This window comes from Rhinolophus sinicus, chromosome 13 (assembly GCF_057876585.1).
Source record: "Rhinolophus sinicus isolate RSI-liver-muscle chromosome 13, RSI-T2T, whole genome shotgun sequence".
Classification (NCBI taxonomy): Eukaryota; Metazoa; Chordata; class Mammalia; order Chiroptera; family Rhinolophidae; genus Rhinolophus; species Rhinolophus sinicus.
In genome coordinates, this window is record NC_142513.1 from 18,628,605 (window position 1) to 18,647,422 (window position 18,818).

The following is an 18,818-nucleotide window of genomic DNA, read 5'->3' on the forward strand; positions in this document are numbered from 1 at the left end:
ATGCCGGCTCCCTCGTACTCTGCAGAACATGTAGACAGATCTTAATGCATGAACTGGAAGAAACTAAAAACTAATAAAATATTCCATTTTGAAAATAAACACGATCAATTTAAAGGCTAAAATGCTACTGAAGAAATGAAAAGCTCCAAACAAGAAGCAGTCCTGAACATTTTGGAGACCTTGGAGAATTAGAAATTAAGAAGAGAGCCTTTTCTAATATGATACAAATACAGATCCATAAAGTGAAAAAGTGATAGATTTGTCTGTGTAAAAATTTTAAAAACCAACTTTGGAAAAAAAATTTAACACAAAACTGAAAAATAAACAATAGTATCGGGGGGATATATTTGCAACATGATAAAGGGTTAATATCCTTTAAAAAAAATCGGTACTTTCTCAAAAGAAAAGTGGGAAACAATACGAACAAGCAATTCATAAGAGACAAATTGGCCAATAAATGTATGAAAAATACTCAGTATTACTAGTAATCAAAAGCTTGCAAAACAGTGGTGATATATTAGTATGTGTTTTCCTGTCCAAATGGCAAAGATTACTAATTAATACTCAACAATGATATGTTAAGAGAAAACTGACATTATCATACACTGTGCAGGTACGAGCAGAAATTGACACAATGGTTTTATAGAAAAGTTTGGCAATATGTATCAAAACCCTTTAAATAAACATATATTTTGACTTATAAATCCCACTTCTAGGAATTTAACCTATATGAAAATAAGCAGAAACCATTACAGGAATGTTCATTTCAGTGTTACTTAAAATAGCAAAAATGGGGAAACATCTAAAATTAGAAACAAGGAAATTAGTTGAGTGAATTATAGCATATCCATATTGTAGAATCATATGTAGCCATGAAAAATATTGTAGGAAAAAAGGGAGTAATGATTTAAGAGTAACCTCTTGGACCAACACAGGAACTTAGAAATTGACAGTATTAGACAAAACTTAGCAGGTCCAGATACTTTGACTTTATGTAGACTACTTGGCAGTATGATTACTATAAAGGAATAAAACATTTGGCAACTCAGAAATGAGTTTTGTAGGTCAAAATTGGAACTGATCTACAAATGTACAAACTTTCAGACAGAGGCTTGGAAAAAGTCCTTCATCTCGGCTGCTGTAAGCATGGTGGCTGTTTGGTGTCGGGACCAGTGATAATTTCTATTGATCTTTACCTCCAGCTTGGGTTTTCTTGCCACTTACATAGATCTGAGAGATCTGCTGAATGACCCTGAGCCCTCTCTGCGCATCGTCGCCTCCCAGGCTCTGTTCCAAGTCCAGAAGGTGGAGGCTGACCCAGATCCCGGGCAGACCGTTTGCGGGTGGAGGAAGCTCTTGTGTCATCTTCCTACCTAGAAAATGCAAGGCAAGTAACATCAGGTGAAAACAAATCCTTTCAGAAACCAGAGAAGCAACTAGTGCTTCTTTTTCTTTTTGTTTTTCTTTTTTTTAAGACTTAAAGCAATGCCAGCATGAAGCTACCTCCACCCATTCAGTTATCTCAGAACCTATTTTTTTGCTGTCAAACTCTTTAAGGAATTAGAATATGTAGGGGAGAGCAGCTCTTGTTTCAAATTGGCAGAAATAGTGAAAATCTATTTCTGAGTATTTGAGGCATGTCAGACACCCATAAAGTTCTAGTTTGATCAACATGTCTGGGACAGCTTCAACAGAGATTTTAACTATTAATAAATGTTAATAATGTTGCAGTGTTTCTGTTGTTGGCTCTTTTTTCAAGGCCCAGTCTACTTGTGAATGGTCTTAATAATAAAGTAACAACGAGTTCTTATAATTTGATATTGATGTATTTTTATAAAATTTCTTATGGCCTTTCACCTTTCTCTCTTTCCCTTTCCCTTAAAAACCTTCCAGCAAGAAAAAACTTCTGAAGTGGTGTAGTGCTAAGTCTATCCCAAAATATGGAGGTTTCCTCTTCTTCCCTCCTACAACTGCTCCTTCAATGGCTCTAGGATAGGAACTGTTATTTGTTGAGTACCCCCATTGTCTGCTTTAAGCTTTGATGGAGAGCATTTTCTTATAAGCAGAAATTTTCTGAAAAGGAGATTAATTTGTACTGGGTGAATACTTTGATGAGCTGCATGTAAAAGGGTGGAAAACCCCCCAAGAGGCGTGCTAGATTAATTAGAAATGGTCATTGTTGGTCTAATTCCCAGGCTCTTGTTTGGTTGAGGAACAGAGAGCCAGAGCTGAACTATTCAGGGCATTGGAGAGGCCTCTTGAAGGTGGCATGGGAAAGGAGAAAGGAGATAAGGAGATGAGGCAACTGGCATATGAAAGACAGACACATCCAGTGGGAACTGCATTAAGTTTTTGTTGTAAATCCTTATCACCCCATCTCCCCATCCTTTCTGCCGAGACATTATTAGGAACAAATTTCTCCATGATTCATGGTAAGTTGGATGTTTTGAGGAATGTGACAGCATGCCAGATGTGGTTTCAAGAGGATCCCTGCCCAAGAGAGGTCTTCGTATTTGGCACTAAATCAGGAGTTTGAGCTAAAATGGAGGCCCCGGATGCCTGATGGACTCCATCGTCCCCCTTGGGCAGAACCAAGAGTACACCTTGAGAGTGACCAGTGGATGCTAAGCTTGCACATTTCAGTCACATGCATCCCTCACTGCTTTCTCCATGGTCTCCCAGAGTGCGTCCAGCTCTACTCCACTGTGTGCAACTCCACTGTCCATTTTGTGGGTTAGCCAATAAAAATGACTAATGCTTGTCAAACACTTACAATGAGCCAGACTCTAGGGATATTACATGATTAACTCTTTCAATCCTCATAACTGCTCCATGTATTTTATCTCCATTTTGCAGATGAGGAACAGAACCTGAAAGGGACTTGCCTGAGGTCACACAACCAGTAAATGCCAAACTCTTGTCTGGCTCCAAAGCACACATGGCCGGTCTCCTCTGCTCCTCCAGTCTGGTCTTTTCCCTCTGATGTGGAAAAGGCAGATTTATTCTACTATTAATCTCAGTTGCTGAACTCATGCCCCAAACTCTTATATTCAAACAAATGTTATAAAATGTTAATTGAACCTCAAATAATGAATACAAAGTTTGAGCACTTCTTACCTAAAAGTTAGTGTACCTCACTTTATTTTTTAATGGGATTACAATGTACATCCTTCACTGTGGAGAGTGGAGTCACAGCAAAAAGTGGCGGTTTTTCTTGAGGAATAGTTTTTGAGTCCTTGGTTTGATTTCATGAACTATCCCTGTCTCACGGAAGAAAACAGGCCTCCAGGTTTAGGATGCAGTTGAAATCTCTAGTGACATATAAAATGTTGAATGAATGAATCCTTTCTCTTTACTCCTGTTCATGCGAGAGTCCCTTTCCCTCGAGGCAGACTTTTATTTTTTGAGAAATACCACCAACAGGGAGTAGCAAGCACAATGCTTATTTTATCTTATTTATGTTTTATGTTAAAATTCACAGAGAGAAGCATCCATTAAGAGACAGAGGACTGCTCTTTACTGAACTACCTCAGCAGTTTGGGAAGGGCTGAAGAAGTACTTAATAGTGATTATATTAACAAGTCTGTTTATTCCAAATAGCTCCATTATTTTTATAGAAAGCTCTCTTCAGAGACAGGTTTATGTTTTTATGGAATTTCAAAAATTCACAAAAGTTTCTGGACATTTAATTTTGTTATAATACATTGAAAGAAAAGTTCGACATAATTGAGTATTATTTTGGCTTTATTTTCCTTATATACTATTAAAATGTATTATTCATTATCTATTACTGGCCCAGCTGTGTCTTTATTTTTTTTAGCTTTTCGCATTTTAAAATTTGAGTATTGCTTTCCCTCCTTATACTGAGAAACCTATCTTATAAGAAATGTTTTTTTTTTCTCTTATTGAAAGATTATACTATCATGTAAGTAAAAGATGTCATTGGGGAAGGGGAGAATCTCTCAGGCTCAGCCCTGGCAAGTAAAAGTACACTAGGTACAATTGTAAAATAGGTGAAATCTCTCTGCCAGTTCCAGGGGGACCGCCTTCCTTCTCCCAGATTCTAGGCTTCATGCTCCTTTTTCTAGCTCTCCCTCTCAGGAAAGGATCTGGTGAACTCACTGTTAGTGTAAGTGATTAATAATACTAGACTTAATAAAGTTAACTCTTCCAGAGATTTTTGTTTTGTTTTGAATTTTTGTGAGTTTATTTGAGCCAAAATTGACAATATATGCTGGGGAGCAAAATCTCAAACACTCTTGAGATTTTTGCTTTTTAACAAAGTACAATTTTTAAGCCAAAGGTATGAACCTCTAATTGAGAAATTTTAGGCATTACTGAGCAGGACGGAGAGAGGAGGTATTGGGAGATGGGGTTCGAGGTGATGGTGGGGAATAGAGATTTTCCTGTCATCCCCAGAACCATATCATAAAAGCAACTGCTTGGGACGGCCAGATGGCTCAGTTGGTTAGAGCGCGGGCTCTCAACAAGGTTGCCGGTTCAATTCCTGCATAGGATGGTGGGCTGTGCCCCCAGCAACTAAAGATTGAAAACAGCGACTGGACTTGGAGCTAAGCTGGGCCCTCCACAACTGGATTGAAGGACAACTACTTGGAGCTGATGGGCCCTGGAGAAGCACACTGTCCCCCAACACTCCCCAAGAAAAAGAAAAAGAAAAAAGCAGCTGCTTCCCCTACCTCTTCCTAACCCTTTTCAGAACACAGCAGAGGAAAAGGATTAGAAAGGATAATTCACAGCTGCCTTCTGTTATGGAGAACACAAAGTGATGGATTCTACATTTCCTTGTAAGGAAATCCCTGACCTCCTAGCCTGCCAGTTTTCTAGGTAATTAGGAAACATCTAGGAATAAAACAACAAAATCCATACTTTGGTGGGGTGTATAGTCCAACAGGGAGAGAAATAATATAATGTATAATATATAAGTAAACATAAAATAGTGTGTTAGAAGCTAGAATATGCTCTGGAAAAAAGATCCCAGTATGAGGAGTCAGGAGTGTAGTGACTGTAGGGTAGAAGACAGTGCAATTTTCAATAGAATAGTTAGCAGTAGGTTTCCTTAAGAAGGTGATATTTGAGCAAATACTTGCTGGAAGTGAGGGAATTAGCTATGCAGATCTAGAGAGAGAACATTTTGGGTATAAGAAATAGCCATTTCAAAAGGCCTAAGGCGAGCCGGCCCAGTGGCTCAGGCGGTTGGAGCTCCATGCTCCTAACTCTGAAGGCTGCCGGTTTAATTCCCACATGGGCCAGTGGGCTCTCAACCACAAGGTTGCCAGTTCAACTCCTAGACTCCCACAAGGGATGGTGGGCTCTGCCCCCTGCAACTAAGATTGAACACAGCACCTTGAACTGAGCTGTCGCTGAGCTCCCAGATGGCTCAGTTGGTTGGACGGTGTCCTCTCAACCACAAGGTTGCCAGTTTGACTCCCGCAAGGGATGGTGGGCTGCGCCCCCTGCAACTAGCAATGGCAACTGGACCTGGAGCTGAGCTGCGCCTTCCACAACTAAGATCGAAAAGACAACAACTTGACTTGGAAAAAAGAAAGTCCTTGAAGTACACACTGTTCCCCAATAAAGTCCTGTTCCCCTTCCCCAAATAAAATATTTTTTTAAAAAAGCCCTAAGGCATAGAGTTGCCTAGTTATCAAGGAACCACAAGGTCAGTATGACCAGGCAGGCTGGGGTGAGGAAGGAGAGGAGCAAATGAAGGCGGAGAGAAATGAAGATATATAAGGGACCAGATCCAGATCCTCAGTGACTTGCAGGCCATAACAAAGAGTTTGGCTTAACTCTCAGAAATGGGGAGTCACTGAAGCATTTTCAAACTTTTGGATTTTTGCCAGTTGCGTTGGTTAAAAAAATGGTTTTCAGTGGTTTAAATTGTAAAATAGGTGAAATTTTCATTTTTTTATTAGAAAGGTTGAGCATCTTTTTATGTCTAAATGCCATCTATATTTCTTTTCCTAAGACTGTATTCAAATCCTTTCCCCATTTCAGAGGTTTGTTAGTCCTTTACATGTTGATTCATAGGAGCTTTTTATATATTGAGGAAATTAGATTTTGGTCTGTTACTTTAGTTGCAAACTAAGTTAACATCTGAAATGGTCTAAAGGCCTGGGTATTTGTCTGTTGCATTTCAAACTTTAGGACCTTAGTAATAACGTTGCAATTGTATATGCAATTTAATTCATGATTGTTCACCCGTGTCTTATTTTTTCAAACTAAATATACAGAGAAAAAGTTTCTTAAATGATAAAATGCTTAGACATTCTTAGGTGCAGTTTTTAATTGAGCTTACAAATAACAGGTAGTAAAAAAAGTATTTTAAGTATCATAGCATATAAATGTGATGACGTATTTCCTTTATTTTATAGCACATTTTATGTATTAATTTTTAGCATAAAGTACATGGTTCAAAGGATGCAAAAAGATACACAGTAAAAAGTAATTTTCCTAAGCTTACCTCACCACTCCTGAATTTCTCTTCTCCCCTTTGTAGGCAACTGCAATTCCTGGTTTTTTAATGTATCCTTCCCAGAGATATTTGATATATATATATATATATATATATATATATATATATATATAGTCTTTATATATTTTATATATTATATATATAATCTTTAGTCTGTTTGCTCTAAGTGGACCCATTCCTAATCTCAGCTACTCAATTTAAATTCATTCAAGAATCAATTACATTGATTGAGGTGACACACTTCAAGGTGTGGAAATAAAGTAGATTGGAGTTGGTTGGAATGTACCTTGCATTAATTGTATAATTTAGATATCATTATCACCATTTTATAGCTAAAATAAACAGGCTCAGAGTTGCCAGAAAGCACGAAATCAGTACATAGCAGTGGTAAGACTTTTACGTCTCTTGATTCCAACCTCTGTACTTTCTTCAGTAGCCCCATAGGTAACCGCCTGAGCTGTTTCAAAGAAGGAAAGGAAAACATCATTTTCTCTAAATTGAATAAGGACATTTAAATGAGGGAAAAGGCAACAGGGATAATCTCAGCAAGATGGTTTGCTATCTTTGGGTGTTTGTTATATACATACCTCTCATATGGCTTGACTTTTCCACCATGACCTCTGCTTAAAGGGCTAATATCTAGGATGGGTTTTCACTAAATAATGTTGTTTTCCAGCTTCTCTGGGATTGCAGAGGAGTAGGATTAACCCAAGTTAACATATGGATTCAGGAAACAAAAATGATCCTAAATGTTGGTTCTAGGGAGAATGAAGTCTGTGCCAGGACAGTATGTTGGAGGAAAACCTAAAAGAAAATGCTATTCTGAAGTATGACCCAGTTGAGTGCCTTCGGTATAGATGTTGGTGGATAAAGGCCCTAGAATTAAAATTTTTAAGTTTAAATTGGGGTTTTCAGTTCTTTATCCAAAGTCGAAATGAGGTATAAAAATCACGTCTTTAGGAGGAGGGCTGGCACTACTTTCCCCATAGGGATCAACCTTTTCATGGGGCCCCCACTTTAGTTTTTCCTTTGAGCATCAAGGACAGTAAGAATGATGTCAGGACTTGCTCCTCCCCCACCACTATCAACTGCTTCTTTTTGACAGTTAGATGGTTAGGATTTTTTCCTGAGGGGCATGTGCTGATCGAGTACCTACTTAAGGGGCATAGCAAAGCTGGGGGGCAAAAACCTTTTTGAACGAATGTCAAAATGAAATAGCCATGTTGAGAACATTTTGAGAACTTTCTTACACTTACTTTGTTGAGAATTGTTTATATTTTGCATTACATTTTGGAGAGTGTACAGTATAATCTTTTTAGTCTTGGAGTCTCAGAAGGTCTTAATCAGGTTCTGGATACAGGCTCTGGGGAACTCTGAAATAGTAAACCACAATAGGGAGGTTAATCATAGAAGGGATCACACAATGAGATCAAAATAGAAACAACCTTCATGATGTATCTAGACCAGACATGAAGGCAGAGTAAAATCTATTTCACTACCCGTACTTCATTTTCTAGTCAAAAAAGCTCAGCTTAGTGCTAAATGGGCATGCCACTGGATATTAAGAAGAAAAAAGAAAACCCAACGTGAACCCTGATAAAAAAGGTAGGGCCAAAGGAAAATAAGAAAGCATGCAAGTGAGGCTGGCTCTGACAGATGTGTCCTCAATGCTAAGCTGCCTAAATTTGATTGAACTGGTAATAATGAACCCCTCAAGAGTTTTGAGAAAGTGACATGCTAGAAATGCTGCTTGAGAAAAACTAGACTAGTAACTAACTATAAAATGGGTTGGAAGAGAAAATATAAAATGTTGAGACAGCTAGAAACCTGGTAGAGGAGGAATCCACAAGATTTAGTGTAGAGGATGAAGGAATGGGGTGTCAGCGATAACAAAGAGGACAGCATGGGCTGGGGTTTTTTTTGGTGAGTGTAGCAGTACTGTTTATTGAAAACTAATGACATTGTTCAGGTACCATCCAAAAGGGGGTTGGAGGGGAGGGGAAGCCAGTACTGGTTAATTCTACTTTAAAGGAAATAAGGGAACTCAGGAGGATTTTCCTTTTATCTTGGCTTCATTTCCAAGGCCTATACTTTCTAATAATTCAATTCAGGACAGTCTGAGAATGACGACATGGCAAAAGGAAAAACCACAGAAGCAAGTGATTGGATGTAAAGGGTAACAGTTCAGGTGAATCAAGAGATGGGAAATGAAAATGCAAGACTTTACGTAGACAGGATATGACTTATTCAAAGTCCAAGTTGAGAGTCCAGATTTAGCCCCGAAGAGAAGAAAAAAGAATAATGTTTAATGTTTCTCAGTTTTTGTTTGTTTGGTGGATGACCTTTGAGAGGTGTTTCTTTTGTTCTTGGATCATTTTCAAGCCAGCCATGCCCCTCAGTTTGTATCTGGATGATCTGAAAGTAACAGCAAAGGAAGAATCAGTGTCTTGCACACAGGAGGCACTCAGTAAACATTTGTGGAATGAAGAAATGGTTTTTAGGAGTTAGTATGTGTGAAGTGGGAAAAGAATCAGGAGGATCAAATCTAATAGCAGAGAAGAAATGGGCTATAATACATATACAGCAACTCACTGAAATCCAAACCATCTCTTTAGAGAGATGAAAAATGGGGCAATGAGTCCCTGGTTTTGTTGGTTTATAATCCCTGACAGCTATTTCCTTTTGTATTGGTTTCTCTTCAAGGCCAGAATCACCCTCTGCAGTTCAAATCTGGATTTAAAAAAAAAAAGAGATTGATTAGTTATGGCAAAGGCAAAAAAACCTGAGGCTTCTTAGCTCTTGTGATCTTGTCCAGGACCCGCTGTGAAAGCCAGGATTGCATGCAGAAGACTCATTTTTTTGTGTTTCCCCATCCTAGAAAATACCCTTCCCTTTGCCTCTCCTCCACCAAACTTCTTAAAGAGAAGTTTTCTGACCTTCCTCCCCTTAGCCTCTTGGTGATAGTAATACGGCTTCCAGCCCCAGTGGGCTAAAGAAAACTGCTCTGGCAAAGGTCACTAAAAATATATGAATGATAATATATGAGGTCTTTGAATTCCTCATCCTATTTGAATTCTCTGCAGTGTTGGACTTATTTCCTGACCTCTGAAATACTGCTCTTGTTTTTATACCTCTCTGGCCAGTTTTTTTTTTTTCATTCTCTCCCCAAATTCTGCCCATCCCTGAAATGCTGGTGTTCCTAAAGATTCCACCCTTAAGTCTCTTCTCATGCCATCACACTCCCTCATACGAACCTGCTCCCTTTGCTTCATGTACTGCCTGAATATGCCCAAAATCTTCCTGTCTAGGCTGTGTCCCCACTCCTGGAACGCTCTCTTAATTAAATAAGTACAGTAGGTTTATTAGGAACCAAATGAGCCACTGGAGGAGGACTTGCATCCATCTCACCTGCACTAATCCTGACATCTCTTTGCTGATAGGAAAGGAAGTTAGGAGGATTGATAATCCGTTACAGACCCCTGGGCACTGGAGATAGACCTCCCTACAACTGCCCATAACCAATCCTGTAAGCAAAAACTCATAGGAGGAGAGTCTCTGTTACAGACACTATGTGACAAGAGAATATGAGATGGTCCTAAAGTCAACTGCAGTAGCTTCTAGAAGGGAGCAAAGTTGGACGTGCCACATGGGTGGTTCAGTTTGAGTTTGAGTTTTTTGGGGGGAGTTTGAGTTTTTACTCATTTGGCGACCCAGCTTGCAGCTGGTTCCCTAGTCCCAAAGGGGCACCTTCCAGAGTCCAATAGCCTCTCCTTAAACTTCCTGCACGCATCATAAGCACAGCAGTTCTAGAATTGGGCTGATCCCTCTGCTTGCACTCTCATTATAGTTCACAGCATCACATTTTACCCTCTTGGCCCAGATGGAAACGTGTTACAGGGGCTCCTTCCTCTTCAGCGGTGCCCCCCTTCAGTTCTAGGCCAGAGACCTGTCTCCAGGTTGGCTCCTTCGTATACAGGACCAGTCCTCTGCCATCTCCATACCTCTAGTCTCTACCCCACCCAATCCATGTGTCACACTGCAGCCAGAGGAACCTGTCCAAAACACCCATCATTCATCACCTTTCCTTAAAACCTTCACTGATAATGTCCAGGATTTTAGTGGAGCATATGAGGGGCTTTGCAACCTACCTTGCCCTGTCTTCCATTTCCATCTCTGGGGACCTCTTCCCTCATCCAAGCAACAATGGGCTCTTTGTAATTTTCAAATACAACATGCTAAGTATTGAGTACCAATGAGCAGTCAGGCGTTAGTCTAAACTTTGGAATATAGTGAATATGAAAGGAAGGCCCTGCTCTCATGCAACTCACATTTGAGTAGGAAGAGCCAGTGAATAAACAAGATAATTTCAGATAGTGATAAGGTACTATGAAGACAAATGGGGTTGGGGATAGGGTCAGCTATTTTAGGTACAGTGCTCAGAGATGGCCTGAGAAGGCCACAATTAATAGTTGAACTTGAATGATGAGAAGAAGCCAGACAAGCAAAGATCTGGTGTAGAGTGCGGCCGTTTGATCAGTGTGTGACAAAGGCCTTAACGTAAGAACTTAGCTTGGTAGCTTGGCATTTTCAAGGTTCCAAAACAAAGCAGTGAGGCTGGACCTTATTACATACCTGGGAAGGGAGTGGAGAACATGAATGAGGCCAAATCACATGGGGCCTTGTGGCCATAGAAAGGAGCTTGGATATTTTAAAGGCAAGACAAACCTATTGAAGAATTTTGAGTGAAGGACTGACATGCTCTGATTTACCTTTAAAAAGATCACTCCGGCTCTTCATGAAGAGGGGGTTTTGCTGGAGCAGAAAGAGTAAGCTTCAAGACCAGTTCCACGCCCTCAGGCTTATGCTCAGGCCATTCCTAAGACTGGAATGACTGTCTTTACCGGGACGGTTCCCAGGGCCCAGGGAGCTGAGAAAGGGCCCCCTTACTGCATTTCTCTTAGTTCAGATCAAGCCTCATTTAGCGATCAAGACATGGCGAGGAGTCTCCGACCATCCTTGCCTCACCAACCCTTCAGTCATTCAACAGACCACTCACTGGGCGCTGGAGTCACTGAGGAGACGCCAACGAGCCCCCCTCCCCATTCCCACTCCCTACTCTCCCCCTGTCAAGGGACCACTTTTTTCGGTTCCCTGCTCCATCTCTAACACAAGGGGTAAGTCTCAGACTATGTTTGACGCCGCGGAGCAGTAACAAACCAGGCCCGTGCGTTGGCGGGACAGAGGAGCCTTCTTCCTAAGATGAACAAGGCCACCTAGTAATAGACAGCCCCAGCCCTACCCCACACCCAAGAGCCGCGGAGACAAGAGCGGAGCCGCGGGCTTCGAGGTAGCATATGGACTACAACTCCCAACAGACTCTGCGCGCGGACTGCTGATCCCTCCGCTCCCAATTTGTCCCGCCAGCTGTGCCCACAGCTGCCTGCCGAGGGCCAAGACCAGGTTTTTTTCAGCACCCGAGGTCCGTCTTCTAATCACATTTTCTGACAGGGACCGCTGAGAGCCCCGGAGGAGAGACGGACTTTTTCGACTAGAACGCGGATGCAGACTATCGTAGAGCCATCGCTCTAACACGGCCGATTTTCGCGCGCTTTGGCGCGGGGAGTTGTGGGTAGGGCGCCCAAGAGGGAGAAAGGAGCCGGGGGCTGTGATCGCGCCGCCCGCCGGGCCTGAGGGGATGTTCCAGAACAATCCCCACGCGGAGGGAGCGACGGTGGTCGCCGCGGCCGGGGAGGCGCTGCAGGCCCTGTGCCAGGAGCTGAACCTGGACGAGGGAAGCGCGGCCGAAGCCCTGGACGACTTCACCGCCATCCGGGGCAACTACAGCCTAGAGGTGAGCGGCGGCAGGTGGGACGGCGGGGCTCGACCCTCGCCAGGCCCCACCTCCGCCCCGCCCCTACCCTACCCTACCCTATGGGGCGGTGGGAGTTTCCTCACCGAGAAGGGTCGCCGCCCAGCCGGGCGCTGCAGCGTGCGAAGCTGGAGGGCGAGTGTAGATCATGCTATCCTTTTTTTTTTTTTTTTTGAGGCGGGAAACTGAAGTCCGGAAAAGGAGGGGTTTGCCCGAGGTCACACGCCACTCAGGGGGTCCCATAGACTCCACACCAGACTTCCCCCCGTCCTGCCAAGCGCCACAAACGTCATGTTACTGCCTTTAAATCTACTACAAAACCAAATACTATAATGATAAAAGCTAAAATGAATTGTATGCCAAGACATCGCTGCCCAGCGCTTTAAATATGTCACCTCACTTAGTGCTGGCTACAACCTCTTGAACACGTTCTGTGATCCCCATTCTCCCACTGAGAAGCTGAGCCCCAAAGAGGTTAAGTTACTTGCCCAAGGTCAGGTGGTTAGTGGTGGAGCCAGACTACTGAGTCCCAGCCATTAACATCTCCACTCTTACGCCTCCCGATGGCGGAAGTGTGGGTTACTCACTTTGAAGCCAATGTTCATTCATACAGGGCTACCTCTCAGCTCCAGGTTCCTCCTCTCTCAGATGGGGATACTTAGATTATCCTGATGCTTTCGCACAATATCTGGCCATGATAGAAAATAAGTAAATGTGGACAATCATTATTAGATTTTTCCTAGTCATTCTTGGTATTTAGTCCTCACGACAGCCCTGTGAACATGGCAGAGGAGTGTTACACCTGTTTTCCAGGTAATAATATTAAGGCAAGCATAAGCCCAGTGTAGAGATAGAATTGTGATTGAGTGTATTTCAGCAATTAATCCAGTGACTTTATATTCAAAGGCTTTCATGATCCCAGGGGGCTGGCCTGAAACGTAGAGTGCTCCACTGACTCACCACCCAGTGAAATAATTAATTGCTGGATTTAAAGGCAGAGAGTTGGAAATTTGGAGTTGAGTGTACGTGTCTATATATAAGGGAAAAGTACCCAATGTCTCCAGAGTAGGTCTGGACAGACTGGGTAAAAGACAGTGATCTGCATCCGTGCGTAATGTGACTGGAAAGCTGGGGAAAGAATAAGAAAGTAAGGAAGGTTATGAATTATTGTCTCAGTGAAAACAACTGATTTTTTAAAAGCCCGAGAAAGCAGCTCTGACATTCCAGGTCCTCACTTAGTCTCTTAGTGAATAAGCTTTTACTGAGTGACAACTGTAGTCAGGCCATTAAACTAGGCACCTCTTTCAGATTCTTGAATATGCCAAGCTTGTTCCCACTTGTGTGCTTTCTCCATGCCATTCCCTCTACCGGGAACCTTTTCCCTCACCGACAACTCCAGGGAAGATTGAACAGCTAGATCTCCAGTTAGGCAAAGTTGATCAGGACCTCTTAAATTTTCGATTTAGAAAGCCCACATGTGTGAATTATGATTTCATGAGTGTTAATTCTATCCACAGTGTTTTATTTTCTCATTTTTCATTTTTGTTTGTTTTATGGTGAAGACTCTTGCAGTAGGCATCTTCATATATCTGCCGCTTCCTAAGAACCCTTCCCTGCAGTCCCTACGCCTCTCTAGTTTACCTGACAATCTCCTGCATACATTTTCCCCTTGCTCTTTCCCTGCTCTCCTTACATTTTGGTGGTTTACCACTTACCAATTTTAAGTTTCCCTCTGTGAATCCTCCCCTGACCTCTAGTCAAAATTATACTCACTACACTGTATTTTCCCACAACACGTTATTTTCATTTCTTATAGCATATATCTGATCAATAATAGATAATAATATCTGTTCTTCTTAGCTCTAGACTTGGAGTTCCCTGAGGTCAGAAATTGTATTTCTAAGATCTAGCATCAAGGAATTAGAATAAATAATATAGGGAAAAAATAATTCCAGTACTTAAATATTCTTTATCTTAATGTTATTTTCATCTAGTAGCGTGTATCCAAAGGCTCTATAATTCTTGGATACTGTTTCCAAATAATTCATTACTCAAGGCTTCTAAAAATATACAGCCTTAAGACTACCTGCCTCATTTAATGCCTTGAGCAAATAAGACTTCTCACTACTTTAACGTAGGAACACTGGGTTTTAGTTTAGCTTTATTGGCAGCCACCCATTTCTGTCCACCCCTTTCGGATTATTGCAAGAAGTCTATCAATCTTTTTATCCTTCTAGAGTCTAGTCTTAAAGAGGATCTGCGGAACAGTAATAGGAACAGTTATATGTTACTCTGTGAGATTTGTGTCTAACTCTTAAATTTCATGTATAGTTCAGCAGTGAAGTCATGAAGTGATTCTAGCTTGGCGATATCTCCAGTCTATGTCAGAGGATTAAGTGTTCAATTCCCAAATGTCACCTTTTTTGTAGCATGGTAAATTGAGATATCTGCTAAGATAGACATCTATACTTACTATAACATTTTAAAGATTGGGGTAAATCCCCAAATATTTACGTCATAAAAATGAGTCTCTTTTATGTTGTGCAAGATAGGTATTAATATTTTATGTGTGATTCCCTTGTCATCATTCCACTCTGTTCTTACCTTTCTCTGCCAAACTGGTTAAAAAAGAAACATAAAACTAAAATGGTAGAAAGGGGGGCAGCCGGATGGCTCAGTTGGTTAGAGCACGAGCTCTGAATAGCAGGGTTGCCGGTTCGATTCCCACATGGGCCAGTGAGCTGCAGCCTCCACAACTAGATTGAAGACAACGAGCTGCAGCTGAGCTTCCAGAGGGGCGGCCGCATGGCTCAGTTGGTTAGAGCATAAGCTTTCAACAACAAGGTTGCCGGTCCAATTCCCACATGGAATGGTGGGCTGCACCCCCTGCAACTAAAGACTGAAAACGGTGACTGGACTTGAAGCTGAGCTGCGCCCTCCACTGCTAGACTGAAGGACAACGACTTGGAGCTGATGGACCCTGGAGAAACACACTGTTCCCCAATATTCCCCAATTAAAATAAATAAATAAATAAAAATAAAATGGTAGAAAGGAACTTCAGCATCATCAAGGCCATGACTGGTGTTTTAAAATCGAGAAAGCTAATGTTGAGAAATTTTAAGAGAACTCTTTCAATAATATTAGGTTTGGGGTATAGGTGAGAAATCTGTCTTTGAATTAATTCTGATTTAGCATGTTACACAGGACTGAGAGTAAGAAGTTTTATACCCATTACTGCAACCAACTAAGCTTTATGACTTTTGGCAAATATCTTTACCTCTCTGGCCTTTTATATACAGAATGAAATTAGAACTGATAATTCTAAGATCTCTTCTGGTTCTAGAATTCAAGCATTTTAACATAATATATTCATTTTGCTGTTTGTCTTTTGCCTGCCAGGGAGAAGTTATACACTGGTTGGCATGTTCATTATATGTTGCATGCCGTAAAAGCATTATTCCCACAGTTGGAAAGGGAATCATGGAAGGAAATTGTGTTTCACTTACCAGAATACTGCGTTCAGCTAAATTAAGGTAAAGCACTTTTATTTTTCAAATGTTATTTTATAAATCCTAAATTTAATTTTAGAATTTAATTTCTCTTTATTTTAAATCACTTAACTTCATTCCATTCTAAGTTTGTTACCAAATAGATATTCTTTCCCAATTCTCCACTGCCTTTCTTAAATTCTGACTTCAACCTGAGGTTTCTGTACTAAACTTTTTTGTCTATAATTTTTCATTAATTTTTTAAAATTTGAAAATAATTTCAAGCTTTCAGAAAGTTAAAAAATAAGAAAAGCACAGAGAGCACCATATACCCTTATTCACCTATTTTTTTACCCCATTTACTTTCTCATTTCATCTTTCTCTCTTAAATAATATTTTTCATCAACCACTTCAAAATAAGAAGTGTACATTATAGTCCTTTACCCCTAAATACTTCAGTGTGTGTTTCCTTTAGTAACTACAGTACAGTTGTCAACTCCCACAAAGTTAACGTTGATACAATAATTTAGTCTATCATCTTTATTCTAGTTTTATTAGTTGATCAAGTCATAAGTGGTTTTGTGTCCTCAGTATATCATCTCTGGAGGCACATGATATCCAAGTGCCTGTCATTAGTGATGTTTTGATCATCTGCTCAAGGTGTTGTCCAGTTTCTCTACTGTACCCTTAATATTTTTTCCCTAGCAACTACCAGGCCATCAGTGGGTCCTGGCTATAGCTTCTACTTGCTCTTGTATCAACCATATGGAACTAGTTGCCCGGGTACACAAAAGAAAAGGAGTGATCCATATTTAGATAGTTGCTAATGTTCTCTGTTGCTGGGTTTTTTACCTGTGACAAAACTATTTGAGATTGCTGTCTATTTGCTATCCTGGGTGTCCAGGATAAAAGAGAAATACACTTTAAAGCCCTATCCAGGGAGGGCAATTATGTTTCAGTTCATGGTAAATTTAAAAAAAAAAATTATCGGAATAATTTCAGTTGCAATAAGTGGAAAAATATAAAATCAAGACAGTTTTTAAAACTGATATCAATTTTTGTCATTGATCATAAAAATTAAAAAGTACAATTAAGATTCATGGAGTTCAAGTATTGGTGCTTTTTTTTTTTTAACTTTTATTTATTTTAAGTGTGTTTTTCCAGGACCCAATAGCTCCAAGTCAAGTAGTTGCTTTAATCTAGTTGTGGAGGGTGCAGCTCACAGTGGCCCATGCGGGGATCGAATCGGCAACATTGTTAAAAGCACCGTGCTCTAACCAACTGAGCTAATAGGCCACCTCTCAAGTAATTTTTTAAATTGAGCAAAACCTTATCCGTTATAGTATAATCTGATCTATTTCTATCAATGTTTCTCATCAGTGACCATATAAAAAATTTTAAATCCTTATAATACTTGTTTGTTAGAGAAACTGAACAAAAAATAACTTAAAATTTAGAGCAGTACAAGCTCATGATAGAAATTTCAAATAATGAAAAGAGTTTTGGAGATGATGGTGATGGTTGCACTATGTGAATGTACTTAATGCCACTGAACTGTATACTTAAAAATGGTTAAAATGGTAAATTTTTTGTTCTATAGGATACTTTACCACAATGAAATAAAAAGTTTAGGGGTGGCCTGTTAGCTCAGTTGGTTAGAGCGTGGTGCTAGTAACACCAGGGTTGCTGGTTCGATTTCCGCATGGGCCACTGTGAGTTGTGCCTTCCTTAAAAAAAAAAAAAGGGGGGGGGGGGTGTTAAAAATTTTCAAATAATACAGAAGGGCTGAAAGTAGAAAGATGTCTCTTCCTTTTCTTACTTCCCAGAATTAACCACTGTTAATAATTTACGGTTAATAGTTAAATAGAAAAAAAAATCTGTTTTCAGTTGTTGTTTTTTTGTTTTTTTAATGAGATCATACTTGTGTATTGTCCTGCAATTGCTTTTCTTACTTTATATTCTAGAGATCTGTATCACCATATGTGGCTCTACCTCATTAATTTTTTTTAATGACTAGAATATTTTAAGATATAAGGATTTTCATATATTTAACCAGCTCCGTATTGATGGACATTTAGGTCGTATCCAGTCCTTTGTGATACAGATAAGTGAACAGCATTGTAATATGTATTTTAGATAAAGTTCTAAAAGTGTAGTAGTGATGGGGTAAAAGATACGTTTTTAAATGTAGATTGATATAAAAAATTTTTTTAAGTGTCACATTCTTAGTTGCTAAAAGAACAGTATACCAGCAGCATTATGTTCATTCAGACAAAAAAAAAAAAAGAATTGCAAATGATGATGTTATTTGCATTGATTTGTAATAATTTGGGCTGTTTTAAAAATTTCAACTTTAAATGTAATTTTAAATGATTATCTAGATCTTTGTAGACTTGGGAAAATACCTGTCAAATACTGTCAATAAATCATACTGCAAAATACTACATAAGTATAGATTATAGATACACATGTAAAACTGGCAGATTTTTATTAAGTGCTTATCTGTGTGCCAGGTACTTTTTTTGTGCTAAGGGTTTTCATGTCTTTATTCATTTAATCCTCATGGGATTATTCATTTGTTATTCAGATCTTATTTTCTAGATAAGTAAATCGAGTCACCAAAAGGTTAAATTACTTCCAAGAAGCTATATACCTAGTAAGTGGCAGAGCCTCCCAAGTCCATGCTATATCACACATGTATCTACACACAAATGTATATTAGTATGTCTCTGTTTTGAACTTTATTTATATTCAGTTTCAGTTTGCAAAAAAACTCAACCAAAGCAACATCCAATTTAAAAAAAGTTTCATGTAAAAATTTTTTTTGCTATTAAGTGTGGTATTAAAAAGTAGTATCTGTTGTGCATTTTGAACTTTTAATTCATTTTAATAAAGTCATCTGCATCTCTTTTTTTAAGTATTGAGAGGTAATTTTTCCACATTTTTTTCCATAAGTTTTTCAGC

General features: G+C 39.8%; 2 protein-coding genes, 1 long non-coding RNA gene and 1 other non-coding gene across 14 annotated transcripts in view; 3 read left to right on the forward strand and 1 right to left on the reverse strand.

The window, feature by feature from the left end:
- MROH8 (maestro heat like repeat family member 8) overlaps positions 1-3,787 on the forward strand; it is a 46,198-nt gene extending 42,411 nt beyond the window's left edge. For 5 of the 7 annotated variants that reach the window (XM_088789137.1, XM_088789141.1, XM_088789138.1 and 2 more), the window contains one exon: positions 1,229-3,787. In XM_088789137.1, coding sequence (XP_088645263.1) covers positions 1,229-1,377 — 149 coding nt within the window. In that variant the 3' untranslated portion in view covers positions 1,378-3,787. The remainder of the gene's footprint in view (positions 1-1,228) is intronic. The other 2 variants (XM_088789139.1, XM_088789140.1) reach the window with 1 other exon arrangement.
- A 2,838-nt stretch (positions 3,788-6,625) lies between these two features.
- On the reverse strand, positions 6,626-12,518 carry LOC141568117 (uncharacterized). Of its 3 annotated transcripts, XR_016018190.1 has the most exons (4): positions 11,266-11,820; positions 9,089-9,226; positions 8,839-8,911; positions 6,626-7,869 (listed from the first exon to the last, which is right to left on the reverse strand). It is a non-coding gene; the product is annotated as an uncharacterized LOC141568117 (long non-coding RNA). The 3 variants fall into 3 exon arrangements; XR_016018189.1 differs by lacking the exons at positions 6,626-7,869; positions 11,266-11,820 and adding an exon at positions 12,452-12,518 and having other exon boundaries at positions 7,876-8,911; XR_016018188.1 differs by lacking the exon at positions 6,626-7,869 and having other exon boundaries at positions 7,876-8,911.
- RBL1 (RB transcriptional corepressor like 1) overlaps positions 12,039-18,818 on the forward strand; it is a 54,417-nt gene continuing 47,637 nt past the window's right edge. For 2 of the 3 annotated variants that reach the window (XM_019750224.3, XM_074317465.2), the window contains exons 1-2: positions 12,039-12,347; positions 15,766-15,899. In XM_019750224.3, coding sequence (XP_019605783.3) covers positions 12,192-12,347; positions 15,766-15,899 — 290 coding nt within the window. In that variant the 5' untranslated portion in view covers positions 12,039-12,191. The remainder of the gene's footprint in view (positions 12,348-15,765; positions 15,900-18,818) is intronic. The other variant, XM_074317466.2, reaches the window with a different exon arrangement.
- On the forward strand, positions 17,491-17,564 carry TRNAT-AGU (transfer RNA threonine (anticodon AGU)). Its single transcript has one exon. It is a non-coding gene; the product is annotated as a tRNA-Thr (tRNA).